The 20,043-nt window shown below is 37.4% G+C and overlaps 1 protein-coding gene across 1 annotated transcript in view; it reads left to right on the top strand.

Annotated features, from left to right (window-relative positions):
* FAM219A (family with sequence similarity 219 member A) overlaps positions 1-20,043 on the top strand; it is a 125,872-nt gene that overhangs the window by 92,794 nt on the left and 13,035 nt on the right. The window contains exon 3 of the mRNA XM_088456851.1: positions 12,964-13,044. Coding sequence (XP_088312977.1) covers positions 12,964-13,044 — 81 coding nt within the window. The remainder of the gene's footprint in view (positions 1-12,963; positions 13,045-20,043) is intronic.

Below are 20,043 nucleotides of genomic sequence, written 5' to 3'. Positions count from 1 at the left end.
GTATTCTCTGTAGTGTGTATACTGTATATACTGTGTAGCGTATGCTGTGTAGTGTGTATTCTTTGTAGTGTGTATACTGTATATGCTGTGTAGTGTGTATGCTGTGTACTGTGTATTCTGTGTAGTGTGTATACTGTATATGCTGTGTAGTGTGTATGCTGTGTACTGTGTATTCTGTGTAGTGTGTATACTGTATATGCTGTGTATGTTGTGCACTGTGTTTTCTGTGTAGTGTGTATACTGTATATGCTGTGTAGTGTGTATACTGTGTAGTGTGTATATTGTATATGTTGTGTAGTGTATGCTGTGTAGTGTGTATTCTGTGTATACTGTATTTGCTGCGTAGTGTGTATTCTGTGTATGTTGTGCACTGTGTATGTTGTGTACTGTGTATTGTATATACTGTATATGCTGTGTAGTGTGTGTGCTGTATATGCTGTGTAGTGTGTGTGCTGTGTAGTGTGTATTCTGTGTACTGTGTATACTGTATATGCTGTGTAGCGTGTATGCTGTGTATTCTTTGTAGTGTATATGCTGTGTATTTTGTGTACTGTGTATTCTGTGTAGTGTATATGCGGTGTAGTGTGTATTCTGTGTACTGTGTGTTCTGTGTACTGTGTGTTCTGTGTAGTGTGTATACTGTATATGCTGTGTAGTATGTATTCTTTGTACTTTGTATGCTGTGTAGTGTGTATACTGTGTATGCTGTGTAGAGTGTATGCTGTGTATATGCTGTGTAGAGTGTATACTGTGTATGCTGTGTACTGTGTATATGCTGTGTAGAGTGTATGCTGTGTATTCTGTGTGCTGTGTAGTGTGTATGCTGTGTAGAGTGTGTGCTGTGTAGTGTGTATGCTGTGTAGAGTGTATGCTGTGTATGCTGTGTAGAGTGTATGCTGTGTATTGTGTGTGTGTAGTGTGTATGCTGTGTAGTGTGTGTGCTGTGTAGTGTGTGTGCAGTGTGTATGCTGTGTAGTATGTATGTTGTGTATTCTGTGTGCTGTGTAGTGTGTGTGTAGAGTGTATGCTGTGTAGTGTGTACTTTCTATATGCTGTGTAGTGTGTACTCTGTGTACTTTGTATATGCTGTGTACTGTGTAGTGTGTATGCTGTGTAGTGTGTATGTGCTGTGTATTGTGTATGCTGTGTAGTGTACTCTGTGTACTGTGTATATACTGTGTAGTGTGTACTCTGTGTACCGTGTATATGCTGTGTACTGTGTATTCTGTGTACTGTGTATATGCTGTGTAGTGTGTGTATGCTGTGTAGTGTGTATGCTGTGTAGTGTACATGCTGTGTAGTGTGTACTCTGTGTACCGTGTATATGCTGTGTACTGTGTATTCTGTGTACTGTGTATATGCTGTGTAGTGTGTGTATGCTGTGTAGTGTGTATGCTGTGTAGTGTGTGTGTATGCTGTGTAGTGTGTATGCTGTGTAGTGTGTATTCTGTGTACTGTGTATTCTGTGTAGTGTGTATACTGTATATGCTGTGTAGTGTGTGCTGTGTAGTGTGTATTCTGTGTAGAGTGTATTCTGTATATGCTGTGTAGTGTGTATTCTGTGTACTTTGTATTCTGTGTACTTTGTAGTGTGTATTCTGTGTACTGTGTATTCTGTGTATTCTCTGTAGTGTGTATACTGTATATACTGTGTAGCGTATGCTGTGTAGTGTGTATTCTTTGTAGTGTGTATACTGTATATGCTGTGTAGTGTGTATGCTGTGTACTGTGTATTCTGTGTAGTGTGTATACTGTATATGCTGTGTAGTGTGTATGCTGTGTACTGTGTATTCTGTGTAGTGTGTATACTGTATATGCTGTGTATGTTGTGCACTGTGTATTCTGTGTAGTGTGTATACTGTATATGCTGTGTAGTGTGTATACTGTGTAGTGTGTATATTGTATATGTTGTGTAGTGTATGCTGTGTAGTGTGTATTCTGTGTATACTGTATATGCTGCGTAGTGTGTATTCTGTGTATGTTGTGCACTGTGTATGTTGTGTACTGTGTATTGTATATACTGTATATGCTGTGTAGTGTGTGTGCTGTATATGCTGTGTAGTGTGTGTGCTGTGTAGTGTGTATTCTGTGTACTGTGTATACTGTATATGCTGTGTAGTGTGTATGCTGTGTATTCTTTGTAGTTTATATGCTGTGTATTTTGTGTACTGTGTATTCTGTGTAGCGTATATGCGGTGTAGTGTGTATTCTGTGTACTGTGTGTTCTGTGTAGTGTGTATTCTGTGTACTGTGTGTTCTGTGTAGTGTGTATACTGTATATGCTGTGTAGTATGTATTCTTTGTACTTTGTATGCTGTGTAGTGTGTATACTGTGTAGAGTGTATGCTGTGTATATGCTGTGTAGAGTGTATACTGTGTATGCTGTGTACTGTGTATATGCTGTGTAGAGTGTATGCTGTGTATTCTGTGTGCTGTGTAGTGTGTATGCTGTGTAGAGTGTGTGCTGTGTAGTGTGTATGCTGTGTAGAGTGTATGCTGTGTATGCTGTGTAGAGTGTATGCTGTGTATTGTGTGTGTGTAGTGTGTATGCTGTGTAGTGTGTGTGCTGTGTAGTGTGTGTGCAGTGTGTATGCTGTGTAGTATGTATGTTGTGTATTCTGTGTGCTGTGTAGTGTGTGTGTAGAGTGTATGCTGTGTAGTGTGTACTTTGTATATGCTGTGCAGTGTGTACTCTGTGTACTTTGTATATGCTGTGTACTGTGTAGTGTGTATGCTGTGTAGTGTGTATGTGCTGTGTATTGTGTATGCTGTGTAGTGTACTCTGTGTACTGTGTATATACTGTGTAGTGTGTACTCTGTGTACCGTGTATATGCTGTGTACTGTGTATTCTGTGTACTGTGTATATGCTGTGTAGTGTGTGTATGCTGTGTGGTTTGTATGCTGTGTAGTGTACATGCTGTGTAGTGTGTACTCTGTGTACCGTGTATATGCTGTGTACTGTGTATTCTGTGTACTGTGTATATGCTGTGTAGTGTGTGTATGCTGTGTAGTGTGTATGCTGTGTAGTGTGTGTGTATGCTGTGTAGTGTGTATGCTGTGTAGTGTATATGCTGTGTAGTGTGTATATGCTGTGTAGTGTGTATGCTGTGTAGTGTGTATATGCTGTGTAGTGTGTATATGCTGTGTAGTGTGTACGCTGTGTAGTGTGTATATGCTGTGTAGTGTGTATACTGTATATGCTGTGTAGTGTGTACGCTGTGTAGTGTGTACTCTGTGTAGTGTGTATGCTGTGTAGTGTGTATGCTGTGTACTGTGTGTTCTGTGTAGTGTGTATTCTGTGTACTGTGTGTTCTGTGTAGTGTGTATGCTGTGTAGAGTGTATGCTGTGTATATGCTGTGTAGAGTGTATACTGTGTATGCTGTGTACTGTGTATATGCTGTGTATTCTGTGTGCTGTGTAGTGTGTATGCTGTGTAGTGTGTGTGCTGTGTAGTGTGTATGCTGTGTAGAGTGTATGCTGTGTGCTGTGTATGCTGTGTAGAGTGTATGCTGTGTATTGTGTGTGTGTAGTGTGTATGCTGTGTAGTGTGTGTGCTGTGTAGTGTGTGTGCAGTGTGTATGCTGTGTAGTATGTATGTTGTGTATTCTGTGTGCTGTGTAGTGTGTGTGTAGAGTGTATGCTGTGTAGTGTGTACTTTGTATATGCTGTGTAGTGTGTACTCTGTGTACTTTGTATATGCTGTGTACTGTGTAGTGTGTATGCTGTGTAGTGTGTATGTGCTGTGTATTGTGTATGCTATGTAGTGTACTCTGTGTACTGTGTATATACTGTGTAGTGTGTACTCTGTGTACCGTGTATATGCTGTGTACTGTGTATTCTGTGTACTGTGTATATGCTGTGTAGTGTGTGTATGCTGTGTAGTGTGTATGCTGTGTAGTGTATATGCTGTGTAGTGTACATGCTGTGTAGTGTGTACTCTGTGTACCGTGTATATGCTGTGTACTGTGTATTCTCTGTACTGTGTATATGCTGTGTAGTGTGTGTATGCTGTGTAGTGTGTATGCTGTGTAGTGTGTGTGTATGCTGTGTAGTGTGTATGCTGTGTAGTGTATATGCTGTGTAGTGTGTATATGCTGTGTAGTGTGTATGCTGTGTAGTGTGTATATGCTGTGTAGTGTGTATGCTGTGTAGTGTGTATATGCTGTGTAGTGTGTATGCTGTGTAGTGTGTACGCTGTGTAGTGTGTATATGCTGTGTAGTGTGTATACTGTATATGCTGTGTAGTGTGTACTCTGTGTAGTGTGTATGCTGTGTAGTGTGTATGCTGTGTAGTGTGTATATGCTGTGTAGTGTGTATGCTGTGTAGTGTGTACGCTGTGTAGTGTGTATATGCTGTGTAGTGTGTATACTGTATATGCTGTGTAGTGTGTACTCTGTGTAGTGTATATGCTGTGTAGTGTGTATGCTGTGTAGTGTGTACTCTGTGTAGTGTATATGCTGTGTAGTGTGTATGCTGTGTAGTGTGTACTCTGTGTAGTGTATATGCTGTGTAGTGTATATGCTGTGTAGTGTGTATATGCTGTGTAGTGTGTATGCTGTGTAGTGTGTATGCTGTGTAGTGTATATGCTGTGTAGTGTGTATATGCTGTGTAGTGTGTATATGCTGTGTAGTGTGTGTATGCTGTGTAGTGTGTGTATGCTGTGTACTGTGTATATGCTGTGTAGTGTGTATGCTGTGTAGTGTGTGTGCTGTGTAGTGTGTATGCTGTGTACTGTTTATATGCTGTGTAGTGTGTGTATGCTGTGTAGTGTGTATGCTGTGTAGTGTGTGTGTATGCTGTGTAGTGTGTATATGCTGTGTAGTGTGTATGCTGTGTAGTGTGTATATGCTGTGTAGTGTGTATGCTGTGTAGTGTGTACGCTGTGTAGTGTGTATATGCTGTGTAGTGTGTATACTGTATATGCTGTGTAGTGTGTACGCTGTGTAGTGTGTACTCTGTGTAGTGTGTATGCTGTGTAGTGTGTATATGCTGTGTAGTGTGTATGCTGTGTAGTGTATATGCTGTGTAGTGTGTATATGCTGTGTAGTGTGTATATGCTGTGTAGTGTGTGTATGCTGTGTAGTGTGTGTATGCTGTGTACTGTGTATATGCTGTGTAGTGTGTATGCTGTGTAGTGTGTATGCTGTGTAGTGTGTGTGCTGTGTAGTGTGTGTGCTGTGTAGTGTGTATGCTGTGTACTGTGTATATGCTGTGTAGTGTGTGTATGCTGTGTAGTGTGTATGTATGCTGTGTAGTGTGTATGCTGTGTAGTGTGTATATGCTGTGTAGTGTGTATGCTGTGTAGTGTGTATATGCTGTGTAGTGTGTATGCTGTGTAGTGTGTACGCTGTGTAGTGTGTATATGCTGTGTAGTGTGTATACTGTATATGCTGTGTAGTGTGTACGCTGTGTAGTGTGTACTCTGTGTAGTGTGTATGCTGTGTAGTGTGTATATGCTGTGTAGTGTGTATGCTGTGTAGTGTGTACGCTGTGTAGTGTGTATATGCTGTGTAGTGTGTACTCTGTGTAGTGTGTATGCTGTGTACTGTGTATGCTGTGTAGTGTGTATATGCTGTGTAGTGTGTATGCTGTGTAGTGTGTATGCTGTGTAGTGTGTACGCTGTGTAGTGTATATGCTGTGTAGTGTATATGCTGTGTAGTGTGTATATGCTGTGTAGTGTGTATGCTGTGTAGTGTGTATATGCTGTGTAGTGTGTATGCTGTGTAGTGTATATGCTGTGTATTGTGTATGCTGTGTAGTGTGTATATGCTGTGTAGTGTGTATATGCTGTGTAGTGTGTATGCTGTGTAGTGTGTATATGCTGTGTAGTGTGTTTGCTGTGTAGTGTGTATGCTGTGTAGTGTGTATGCTGTGTACTGTGTATGCTGTGTAGTGTGTGTGCTGTGTAGTGTATATGCTGTGTAGTGTGTATATGCTGTGTAGTGTGTGTATGCTGTGTAGTGTGTATATGCTGTGTAGTGTGTATGCTGTGTAGTGTGTATATGCTGTGTAGTGTGTACGCTGTGTAGTGTGTACTCTGTGTAGTGTGTATATGCTGTGTAGTGTGTATGCTGTGTAGTGTGTACGCTGTGTAGTGTGTATATGCTGTGTAGTGTGTATACTGTATATGCTGTGTAGTGTGTACTCTGTGTAGTGTGTATGCTGTGTAGTGTATATGCTGTGTAGTGTGTATATGCTGTGTAGTGTGTATGCTGTGTAGTGTGTACGCTGTGTAGTGTGTACTCTGTGTAGTGTGTATGCTGTGTAGTGTATATGCTGTGTAGTGTGTATATGCTGTGTAGTGTATATGCTGTGTAGTGTGTGTGCTGTGTACTGTGTATATGCTGTGTAGTGTGTGTATGCTGTGTAGTGTGTATGCTGTGTAGTGTGTGTGTATGCTGTGTAGTGTGTATATGCTGTGTAGTGTGTATGCTGTGTAGTGTGTATATGCTGTGTAGTGTGTATGCTGTGTAGTGTGTACGCTGTGTAGTGTGTATATGCTGTGTAGTGTGTATACTGTATATGCTGTGTAGTGTGTACTCTGTGTAGTGTGTATGCTGTGTAGTGTGTATATGCTGTGTAGTGTGTATGCTGTGTAGTGTGTATGCTGTGTAGTGTATATGCTGTGTAGTGTGTATATGCTGTGTAGTGTGTATGCTGTGTAGTGTGTATATGCTGTGTAGTGTGTGTATGCTGTGTAGTGTGTGTATGCTGTGTACTGTGTATATGCTGTGTAGTGTGTATGCTGTGTAGTGTGTGTGCTGTGTAGTGTGTATGCTGTGTACTGTGTATATGCTGTGTAGTGTGTGTATGCTGTGTAGTGTGTATGCTGTGTAGTGTGTGTGTATGCTGTGTAGTGTGTATGCTGTGTAGTGTGTATGCTGTGTAGTGTGTATATGCTGTGTAGTGTGTATGCTGTGTAGTGTGTATATGCTGTGTAGTGTGTATGCTGTGTAGTGTGTACGCTGTGTAGTGTGTATATGCTGTGTAGTGTGTATACTGTATATGCTGTGTAGTGTGTACGCTGTGTAGTGTGTACTCTGTGTAGTGTGTATGCTGTGTAGTGTGTATATGCTGTGTAGTGTGTATGCTGTGTAGTGTGTACGCTGTGTAGTGTGTATATGCTGTGTAGTGTGTATGCTGTGTACTGTGTATGCTGTGTAGTGTGTATATGCTGTGTAGTGTGTATGCTGTGTAGTGTGTATGCTGTGTAGTGTGTACGCTGTGTAGTGTATATGCTGTGTAGTGTGTATATGCTGTGTAGTGTGTATGCTGTGTAGTGTGTATGCTGTGTAGTGTGTATATGCTGTGTAGTGTATATGCTGTGTAGTGTGTATGCTGTGTAGTGTGTATATGCTGTGTAGTGTGTATATGCTGTGTAGTGTGTATGCTGTGTAGTGTGTTTGCTGTGTAGTGTGTATGCTGTGTAGTGTGTATGCTGTGTAGTGTGTATGCTGTGTACTGTGTATGCTGTGTAGTGTGTGTGCTGTGTAGTGTATATGCTGTGTAGTGTGTATATGCTGTGTAGTGTGTGTATGCTGTGTAGTGTGTGTATATGCTGTGTAGTGTGTATATGCTGTGTAGTGTGTACGCTGTGTAGTGTGTACTCTGTGTAGTGTGTATATGCTGTGTAGTGTGTATGCTGTGTAGTGTGTACGCTGTGTAGTGTGTATATGCTGTGTAGTGTGTATACTGTATATGCTGTGTAGTGTGTACTCTGTGTAGTGTGTATGCTGTGTAGTGTATATGCTGTGTAGTGTGTATATGCTGTGTAGTGTGTATGCTGTGTAGTGTGTACGCTGTGTAGTGTGTACTCTGTGTAGTGTGTATGCTGTGTAGTGTATATGCTGTGTAGTGTGTATATGCTGTGTAGTGTATATGCTGTGTAGTGTGTATATGCTGTGTAGTGTGTGTGCTGTGTAGTGTATATGCTGTGTAGTGTGTATATGCTGTGTAGTGTGTATATGCTGTGTAGTGTGTATGCTGTGTATTGTGTATATGCTGTGTAGTGTGTATGCTGTGTAGTGTGTGTATGCTGTGTAGTGTGTGTATGCTGTGTAGTGTATATGCTGTGTAGTGTGTGTATGCTGTGTAGTGTGTGTATGCTGTGTAGTGTGTGTATGCTGTGTAGTGTGTATATGCTGTGTAGTGTGTATGCTGTGTAGTGTGTGTATGCTGTGTAGTGTGTGTATGCTGTGTAGTGTGTGTATGCTGTGTAGTGTGTATGCTGTGTAGTGTGTGTATGCTGTGTAGTGTGTATGCTGTGTAGTGTGTGTATGCTGTGTAGTATGTATGCTGTGTAGTATGTATGCTGTGTAGTGTGTATATGCTGTGTAGTGTGTATATGCTGTGTAGTGTGTGTATGCTGTGTAGTGTGTATGCTGTGTAGTGTGTATGCTGTGTAGTGTGTGTATGCTGTGTAGTGTGTTTATGCTGTGTAGTGTGTATGCTGTGTAGTGTGTGTATGCTGTGTAGTGTGTGTGCTGTGTAGTGTGTATATGCTGTGTAGTGTGTATACTGTGTATATGTTGTGTAGTGTGTATACTGTGTATATGTTGTGTAGTGTCTATGCTGTGTAGTGTGTGTATGCTGTGTAGTGTGTGTATGCTGTGTAGTATGTATGCTGTGTAGTGTGTATGCTGTGTAGTGTGTATGCTGTGTAGTGTGTATATGCTGTGTAGTGTGTATGCTGTGTAGTGTGTATGCTGTGTAGTGTGTATGCTGTGTAGTGTGTGTATGCTGTGTAGTGTGTATGCTGTGTAGTGTGTGTATGCTGTGTAGTGTGTATGCTGTGTAGTGTGTGTATGCTGTGTAGTGTGTATATGCTGTGTAGTGTGTATACTGTGTATATGTTGTGTAGTGTGTATACTGTGTATATGTTGTGTAGTGTCTATGCTGTGTAGTGTGTGTATGCTGTGTAGTGTGTGTATGCTGTGTAGTATGTATGCTGTGTAGTGTGTATGCTGTGTAGTGTGTATATGCTGTGTAGTGTGTGTATGCTGTGTAGTGTGTATGCTGTGTAGTGTGTGTATGCTGTGTAGTGTGTATGCTGTGTAGTGTGTGTATGCTGTGTAGTGTGTATGCTGTGTAGTGTGTGTATGCTGTGTAGTGTGTATATGCTGTGTAGTGTGTATACTGTGTATATGTTGTGTAGTGTGTATACTGTGTATATGTTGTGTAGTGTGTATACTGTGTATATGTTGTGTAGTGTGTATGCTGTGTAGTGTGTGTATGCTGTGTAGTGTGTATATGTTGTGTAGTGTGTATACTGTGTATATGTTGTGTAGTGTGTATACTGTGTATATGTTGTGTAGTGTGTATGCTGTGTAGTGTGTGTATGCTGTGTAGTGTGTGTATGCTGTGTAGTGTGTATGCTGTGTAGTGTGTGTATGCTGTGTAGTGTGTATATGCTGTGTAGTGTGTATACTGTGTATATGTTGTGTAGTGTGTATACTGTGTATATGTTGTGTAGTGTGTATACTGTGTATATGTTGTGTAGTGTGTATGCTGTGTAGTGTGTGTATGCTGTGTAGTGTGTATATGCTGTGTAGTGTGTATACTGTGTATATGTTGTGTAGTGTGTATACTGTGTATATGTTGTGTAGTGTGTATGCTGTGTAGTGTGTGTATGCTGTGTAGTGTGTGTATGCTGTGTAGTGTGTATGCTGTGTAGTGTGTGTATGCTGTGTAGTGTGTGTATGCTGTGTAGTGTGTATATGCTGTGTAGTGTGTATACTGTGTATATGTTGTGTAGTGTGTATACTGTGTATATGTTGTGTAGTGTGTATACTGTGTATATGTTGTGTAGTGTGTATGCTGTGAATGTGACATGTTTGTCATGTCTCCCACCAGAGTCAATTTAGGTGAAAAATGGAAAAACAAGGAATTTCTAATATAAAATGTAGACAAGGTCAATAACTCAGAATTAGTTTGGCAACTCGTTGAGTATATACAGTATATACAGCTGTTACCAAACACAATGACGGCTCTGATATTTTATTCCTTCCCACTGAGATATAATCCAAAAAATAGACTTTTATTTATAATCTGACAATTAAATTTGGGCGTAAATGTCAGGGATAATGAAGTGAGGTACGGACGTGGTTTTATGGCAGAATGTAGTGTGAAATGTGCTGAGAATAATACTGTGTATCCCGGCTTTCTATGACTTTTCTGAGCTGAGATATTGCGTTTATCCCAAACGCCCGCAGCAGTGATAAATGTCATACGCCATGATACAGAAATGGCCGCCATCTTCATATGACGCTAAATACAGATAAAGTGGGTGTGGTCTCTGACTACTAACTTACAGGGGTCATCACACACACACAAAAATGTAAATGGTCAAGCAACCAGGGCTGGACCACGCCACTTGGAATGACCCAGTGGGCACCATTAAGGTTATGAGCCAGGACAGTGCCGCAGTGGCTGTGCCGCCCCCTGGGGCTAGGTACTGGTTGGCACTGAATTTCAGCTGGGGAAGTTCCCGTTCCCCCTGCCTGTCCCACATAGATTCTAAGGGAATTATGAGCATGCTTCCTATAGGCTGGATGTTTCCCTGTAATACCCTGCCCTGCATATAGGTGGCACTGCCAGTTCTACTATGGCCTTCATTGGGGGCTGTGCAAGTGGAGCAGGTTCTAGCTTGTGTTGCAGCTATAGGGGGCGCTGTTATCTGTGGCTGCCTCCGCTGGACCCTTATCACATGGTCTCTAAGCCCTGATTCATGTAATTGCAGCTTAGACAGTGGATGTGGTTCCCCAGCGCAGAGCACAGGACTAGTCTATAACCTCATAGCGGGGCTCATTCAGAGTCGCGCGCTGCTGCGACCATCTTTTGCCGTAGTCCTGTCTGCGACTTTACGATTTATGCGTCACGCCCGCGACACTCCCATAAGATGGACCATCCGTGCGTCTGAATAGTCGCTGCCCAGGAAAGCCCAATACATTTCGGAGTTCTTGTATCTCTATTGATACCACGTCTCTGTGCCTACACACCATGGGGGCATTCGCTGTGCGACATTTTAGCTAATTAGACGCATGCGTAGTTCAAAAAACAATCACTTGTGTGAATATCGGTAACGCATCCATCTCCGAATGAGGCCTATATCACCAGCCCGACCCTCATCTACTGTACATATTCCTGATTATATCACCAGCCCGACCCTCATCTACTGTACATATTCCTGATTATATCACCAGCCCGACCCTCATCTACTGTACATATTCCTCATATCACCAGCCCGACCCTCATCTACTGTACATATTCCTCATTATATCACCAGCCCGACCCTCATCTACTGTACATATTCCTCATTATATCACCAGCCCGACCCTCATCTACTGTACATATTCCTCATTATATCACCAGCCCGACCCTCATCTACTGTATATATTCCTCATTATATCACCAGCCCGACCCTCATCTACTGTACATATTCCTCATTATATCACCAGCCTAACCCTCATCTACTGTACATATTCCTCATTATATCACCAGCCTGACCCTCATCTACTGTACATATTCCTCATTGTGTCACCAGCCCGACCCTCATCTACTGTACATATTCCTCATTGTATCGCCAGCCTGACCCTCATCTACTGTACATATTCCTCATTGTGTCACCAGCCCGACCCTCATCTACTGTACATATTCCTCATTGTGTCGCCAGCCCGACCCTCATCTACTGTACATATTCCTCATTGTATCACCAGCCTGACCCTCATCTACTGTACGTATTCCTCATTGTGTCACCAGCCCGACCCTCATCTACTGTACATATTCCTCATATCACCAGCCTGACCCTCATCTACTGTACATATTCCTCATTGTATCACCAGCCTGACCCTCATCTACTGTACAATATGCCTCATTATATCACCAGCCTGACCCTCATCTACTGTACATATTCCTCATTGTATCGCCAGCCCGACCCTCATCTACTGTATGTATTCCTCATTGTATCGCCAGCCCGACCCTCATCTACTGTACATATTCCTCATTATATCGCCAGCCCGACCCTCATCTACTGTACATATTCCTCATTGTATCGCCAGCCCGACCCTCATCTACTGTACATATTCCTCATTGTATCGCCAGCCCGACCCTCATCTACTGTACATATTCCTCATTATATCACCAGCCTGACCCTCATCTACTGTACAATATGCCTCATTATATCACCAGCCTGACCCTCATCTACTGTACATATTCCTCATTGTATCGCCAGCCCGACCCTCATCTACTGTATGTATTCCTCATTGTATCGCCAGCCCGACCCTCATCTACTGTACATATTCCTCATTGTATCGCCAGCCCGACCCTCATCTACTGTACATATTCCTCATTATATCACCAGCCTGACCCTCATCTACTGTACAATATGCCTCATTATATCACCAGCCTGACCCTCATCTACTGTACATATTCCTCATTGTATCGCCAGCCCGACCCTCATCTACTGTATGTATTCCTCATTGTATCGCCAGCCTGACCCTCATCTACTGTACATATTCCTCATTGTATCGCCAGCCCGACCCTCATCTACTGTACATATTCCTCATTGTATCGCCAGCCCGACCCTCATCTACTGTACATATTCCTCATTATATCACCAGCCCGACCCTCATCTACTGTACATATTCCTCATTGTATCAACAGCCTGACCCTCATCTACTGTACATATTCCTCATTGTATCGCCAGCCTGACCCTCATCTACTGTACATATTCCTCATTGTATCACCAGCCCGACCCTCATCTACTGTACATATTCCTGTAGATGTATAGCTGAATAGCTGAGTGACACCTGTACCCCTCTGAGTAAAAACAATACCGTTTTGAGTGATACCTATATACCTACAGAAGTAATACCCTGTAATACCGAAACCCCCGGAGTAATACCAATGTGCCTCTGAGTAATACTTCTTTGTGTAATAATATTATTAATTTGCTTTCCAGATTGGTAGTCCCAAACAAAGGTTACTCCTCACTGGACCAAAGTCCAGACGAAAAACCGCTTGTAGCACTGGACACAGACAGGTAATCTATCTATCTATCTATCTATCTATCTATCTATCTCATATCTATCTGTCTCATATCTATCGATCTATCTATCTCATATCTATCTAGCGATCTATCGATCTATCTCATATCTATCTATCGATCTAACTCATATCTATCTATCTATCTATCTATCTATCTATCTATCATGGAATTGGTATGATTTCACCCATGCCAGGATAAGACAGTCGGGAAGCCGGCTACCGGTTTTTAGGCAGTCTGCTTCCCGATTGCTTCCCCTATTTCATATCTCTCTCATCTATCTATCTCTCTATCTATCTATTATCTATCTATCTATCTATTATCTATCTATCTATCTCATATCTATCTCTCTCATATCTATCTCTCTCATATCTATCTATTTCATATCTCTCTCATATCTATCTCTCTATCTATCTCATATCTATCTATTTATTTATCTATCTATCTGTCTCATATCTATCTATCATCTATCTCATATCTATCTCATATCTACCTATCATCTATCTCATATCTATCTATCGATCTATCTCATATCTATCTCTCTCATATCTATCTATCTCTCTATCTATCTATCTCATATCTATCTATTTATCTATCTTTCTCATATCTATCTATCTATCTATCTATCATCTATCTCATATCTACCTATCATCTATCTCATATCTACCTATCATCTATCTCATATCTATCTATCTATCATCTATCTCATATCTATCTCAGATCTATCGATCTGTCTCATATCTATCTATCTCATATCTATCTATCGATCTATCTATAGATCTATCGATCTATCTCATATCTATCTCTCTCATATCTATCTATCTCTCTATCTATCTATCTCATATCTATCTATTTATCTATCTTTCTCATATCTATCTATCTATCTATCATCTATCTCATATCTACCTATCATCTATCTCATATCTACCTATCATCTATCTCATATCTATCTATCATCTATCTCATATCTATCTCAGATCTATCGATCTGTCTCATATCTATCTATCTCATATCTATCTATCGATCTATCTATAGATCTATCGATCTATCTCATATCTATCTCATATCTCTCACACATCTATGTATCCATTTCATATCTCTCTCATATCTATCTATCTGTCTCATATCTATATATCTATCTATCTCATATCTATCTGTCTCATATCGATCTATCTATCTCATATCTATCGATCTATCTATCTATTTCATATCTATCTATCTATTATCTATCTATTTCATATCTATCTATCTATTATCTATCTATTTCATATCTATCTATCTATCTCATATCTATCTATCTATCTATCTATCTATCTCTCTAATATCTATCTATCTCATATCTATCTATCTCATATCTATCTATTTCATATCTATCTCATTATCTATCTCATATCTCATCTATCTATATATCTATTTATCTCATATCTACCTATCTAGCTCATATCTATCTCTCTAATATCTATCTATCTCATATCTATCTTTATAATATCTATCTATTTCATAATTCTCTCATATCTATCTCATTATCTATCTATCGCATATCTATCACACATCTATGTATCTATTTCATATCTCTCTCATATCTATCTCATTATCTATCTCTCTATCTCATATCTATCTCATATCTATCTAGCTCATATCTATCTCTCTAATATCTATCTATCTCATATCTATCACACATCTATGTATCTATTTCATATCTCTCTCATATCTATCTATCTCTCTAATATCTATCTGTCTCATATTTATATATCTATCTGTCTCATATCTATCTCATATCTATCCCATCTATCTACCTCATTATCTATCTATCTATCTCTCATTTCTATCTATTCATCTATCTATCTCATATCTATCTATCTCATATCTATCTATTTCATATCTATCTCATTATCTATCTATCTCATATCTATCTATTTATCTATCTTTCTCATATCTATCTATCATCTATCTCATATCTACCTATCATCTATCTCATATCTACCTATCATCTATCTCATATCTATCTATCATCTATCTCATATCTATCTATCTCAGATCTATCGATCTGTCTCATATCTATCTATCTCATATCTATCTATCGATCTATCTATAGATCTATCTCATATCTATCTATCTCATATCTATCACACATCTATGTATCTATTTCATATCTCTCTCATATCTATCTATCTATCTATCTCATATCTATCTGTCTCATATCGATCTATCTATCTCATATCTATCTATCTCATATCTATCGATCTATCTATCTATTTCATATCTATCTATCTATTATCTATCTATTTCATATCTATCTATCTATCTATTATCTATCTATTTCATATCTATCTATCTATCTATCTCTCTATCCATCTGTCTATCATCTATCTCATATCTATCTATCTATCTATCTATCTATCTCTCTAATATCTATCTATCTCATATCTATCTATCTCATATCTATCTATGTCATATCTATCTCATTATCTATCTCATATCTCATCTATCTATATATCTATTTATCTCATATCTATCTATCTAGCTCATATCTATCTCTCTAATATCTATCTATCTCATATCTATCTTTATAATATCTATCTATTTCATAATTCTCTCATATCTATCTCATTATCTATCTATCGCATATCTATCACACATCTATGTATCTATTTCATATCTCTCTCATATCTATCTCATTATCTATCTAGCTCATATCTATCTCTCTAATATCTATCTATCTCATATCTATCACACATCTATGTATCTATTTCATATCTCTCTCATATCTATCTATCTCTCTAATATCTATCTGTCTCATATTTATATATCTATCTGTCTCATATCTATCTCATATCTATCCCATCTATCTACCTCATTATCTATCTATCTATCTCTCATTTCTATCTATTCATCTATCTATCTCATATCTATCTATCTATCTCATATCTATCTATTTCATATCTATCTCATTATCTATCTATCTCATATCTATCTATCTAGCTCATATCTATCTAATTCTCTAATATCTATCTATCTCATATCTATCACATATCTATGTATCTATGTCATATCTCTCTCATATCTATCTCTCTATCTCATATCTCATCTATCTATATATCTATCTCATATCTATCTAGCTCATACCTATCTATCTCTCTAATATCTATCTTTATAATATCTATCTATTTCATATCTCTCTTGTATCTATCTCATATCTATCTCATATCTACCTATCTCTCATATCTATGTATCTATTTAATATCTCTCTCGTATCTATCTCATATCTATCTATCGATCTGTCTATCATCTATCTCATATCTATCTATCTCATATCTATCTATCTATTTATCTATCTGTCTCATATCTATCTATCATCTATCTCATATCTATCTAGCTCATATCTATCTATCTATCTATCTCATATCTATCTATCTCATATCTATCTATCTATCTATCTCTATCTATCTCATATCTATCTAGCTCATATCTATCTATCATCTATCTCATATCTATCTCAATCTATCTCATATCTATCTCATATCTATCTATCTATCTAGCTCATATCTATCTATCTAGCTCATATCTATCTATCTATCTATCTCATATCCATCTATCATCTATCTCATATCTATCTCATATCTATCTCTATCTCATATCTATCTAGCTCATATCTATCTATCATCTATCTCATATCTATCTCTATCTATCTCATATCTATCTCTCTCATATCTATCTATTTCATATCTCTCTCATATCTATCTCTCTATCTATCTCATATCTATCTATTTATTTATCTATCTATCTGTCTCATATCTATCTATCTATCATCTATCTCATATCTATCTCATATCTACCTATCATCTATCTCATATCTATCTATCGATCTATCTCATATCTATCTCTCTATCTATCTCATATCTATCTATTTATCTATCTATCTGTCTCATATCTATCTATCATCTATCTCATATCTACCTATCATCTATCTCATATCTATCTATCTCAGATCTATCGATCTGTCTCATATCTATCTATCTCATATCTATCTATCGATCTATCTATCTATCTCATATCTATCACACATCTATGTATCTATTTCATATCTCTCTCATATCTATCTATCTGTCTCATATCTATCTGTCTCATATCGATCTATCGATCTATCTATCTCATATCTATCGATCTATCTATCTATTTCATATCTATCTATCTATTATCTATCTATTTCATATCTATCTATCTAGCTCATATCTATCTAATTCTCTAATATCTATCTATCTCATATCTATCACATATCTATGTATCTATGTCATATCTCTCTCATATCTATCTCTCTATCTCATATCTCATCTATCTATATATCTATCTCATATCTATCTAGCTCATACCTATCTATCTCTCTAATATCTATCTTTATAATATCTATCTATTTCATATCTCTCTTGTATCTATCTCATATCTATCTCATATCTATCTATCTCTCATATCTATGTATCTATTTAATATCTCTCTCGTATCTATCTCATATCTATCTATCGATCTGTCTATCATCTATCTCATATCTATCTATCTCATATCTATCTATCTCATATCTATCTATCTATTTATCTATCTGTCTCATATCTATCTATCATCTATCTCATATCTATCTAGCTCATATCTATCTATCTATCTATCTCATATCTATCTATCTCATATCTATCTATCTATCTATCTATCTATCTATCTATCTCTATCTATCTCATATCTATCTAGCTCATATCTATCTATCATCTATCTCATATCTATCTCAATCTATCTCATATCTATCTATCTATCTAGCTCATATCTATCTATCTAGCTCATATCTATCTATCTATCTATCTATCTATCTATCTCATATCCATCTATCATCTATCTCATATCTATCTCATATCTATCTCTATCTCATATCTATCTAGCTCATATCTATCTATCATCTAGCTCATATCTATCTATCTATCTCATATCTATCTATTTCATATCTATCTCATATCTCATCTATCTATATATCTATCTAGCTCATATCTATCTATCTAGCTCATATCTATCTCTCTAATATCTATCTATCTCATATCTATCTTTATAATATCTATCTATTCCATAATTCTCTCATATCTATCTCATTATCTATATCTCATATCTATCACACATCTATGTATCTATTTCATATCTCTCTCATATCTATCTCATTATCTATCTCTCTATCTCATATCTATCTCATATCTATCTAGCTCATATCTATCTCTCTAATATCTATCTATCTCATATCTATCACACATCTATGTATCTATTTCATATCTCTCTCATATCTATCTATCTCTCTAATATCTATCTATCTCTCTCATATCTATCTATCATCTATCTCATATCTATCTATCATCTATCTCTATCTCATATCTATCTATCTATCTATCTCTATCTATCTCATATCTATCTAGCTCATATCTATCTATCTTTCTCATATCTATCTCTATCTATCTCATATCTATCTATCTATCTAGCTCATATCTATCTATCTATCTATCTATCTATCTATCTATCTATCTCATATCCATCTATCATCTATCTCATATTTATCTCTATCTATCTCTATCTCATATCTATCTAGCTCATATCTATCTATCATCTATCTCATATCTATCTCTATCTATCTCATATCTATCTATCTCATATCTATCTATCTAGCTCATATCTATCTAATTCTCTAATATCTATCTATCTCATATCTATCACATATCTATGTATCTATTTCATATCTCTCTCATTATCTATCTCTCTATCTCATATCTCATCTATCTATATATCTATCTCATATCTATCTAGCTCATATCTATCTCTCTAATATCTATCTATCTCATATCTATCTATCATCTATCTCATATCTATCTGTCTCATATCTATCTCATATCTATCCCATCTATCTACCTCATTATCTATCTATCTATCTCTCATATCTATCTATTCATCTATCTATCTATCTCATATCTATCTATCTCATATCTATCTATTTCATATCTATCTCATATCTATCTTTCATCTATCTCATATCTATCTATTTATCTATCTATCTGTCTCATATCTATCTATCATCTATCTCATATCTATCTCTATCTCATATCTATCTATCTCTATCTCATATCTATCTAGCTCATATCTATCTATCTATCTCATATCTATCTCTATCTAGCTCATATCTATCTATCTAGCTCATATCTATCTAGCTCATATCTATCTATCTATCTATCTCATATCCATCTATCATCTATCTCATATCTATCTCTATCTATCTCATATCTATCTATCTCTATCTCATATCTATCTATCTCATATCTATCTCTATCTATCTCATATCTATCTCATATCTATCTAGCTCATATCTATCTAATTCTCTAATATCTATCTATCTCATATCTATCACATATCTATGTATCTATGTCATATCTCTCTCTCTATCTCATATCTCATCTATCTATATATCTATCTCATATCTATCTAGCTCATATCTATCTAATTCTCTAATATCTATCTATCTCATATCTATCACATATCTATGTATCTATGTCATATCTCTCTCATATCTATCTCTCTATCTCATATCTCATCTATCTATATATCTATCTCATATCTATCTAGCTCATACCTATCTATCATCTATCTCATATCTATCTCTATCTATCTCATATCTATCTCATATCTATCTATCTAGCTCATATCTATCTAATTCTCTAATATCTATCTATCTCATATCTATCACATATCTATGTATCTATGTCATATCTCTCTCTCTATCTCATATCTCATCTATCTATATATCTATCTCATATCTATCTAGCTCATATCTATCTAATTCTCTAATATCTATCTATCTCATATCTATCACATATCTATGTATCTATGTCATATCTCTCTCATATCTATCTCTCTATCTCATATCTCATCTATCTATATATCTATCTCATATCTATCTAGCTCATACCTATCTATCATCTATCT

The sequence above is a fragment of the Taudactylus pleione genome, unplaced genomic scaffold (genome assembly GCF_031769625.1).
Source record: "Taudactylus pleione unplaced genomic scaffold, aTauple2 ptg000722l, whole genome shotgun sequence".
NCBI classification, from domain to species: domain Eukaryota; kingdom Metazoa; phylum Chordata; class Amphibia; order Anura; family Myobatrachidae; genus Taudactylus; species Taudactylus pleione.
Note: the sequence above shows the minus strand (reverse complement) of the source record. Positions and strands in the feature narration are given on the sequence as shown.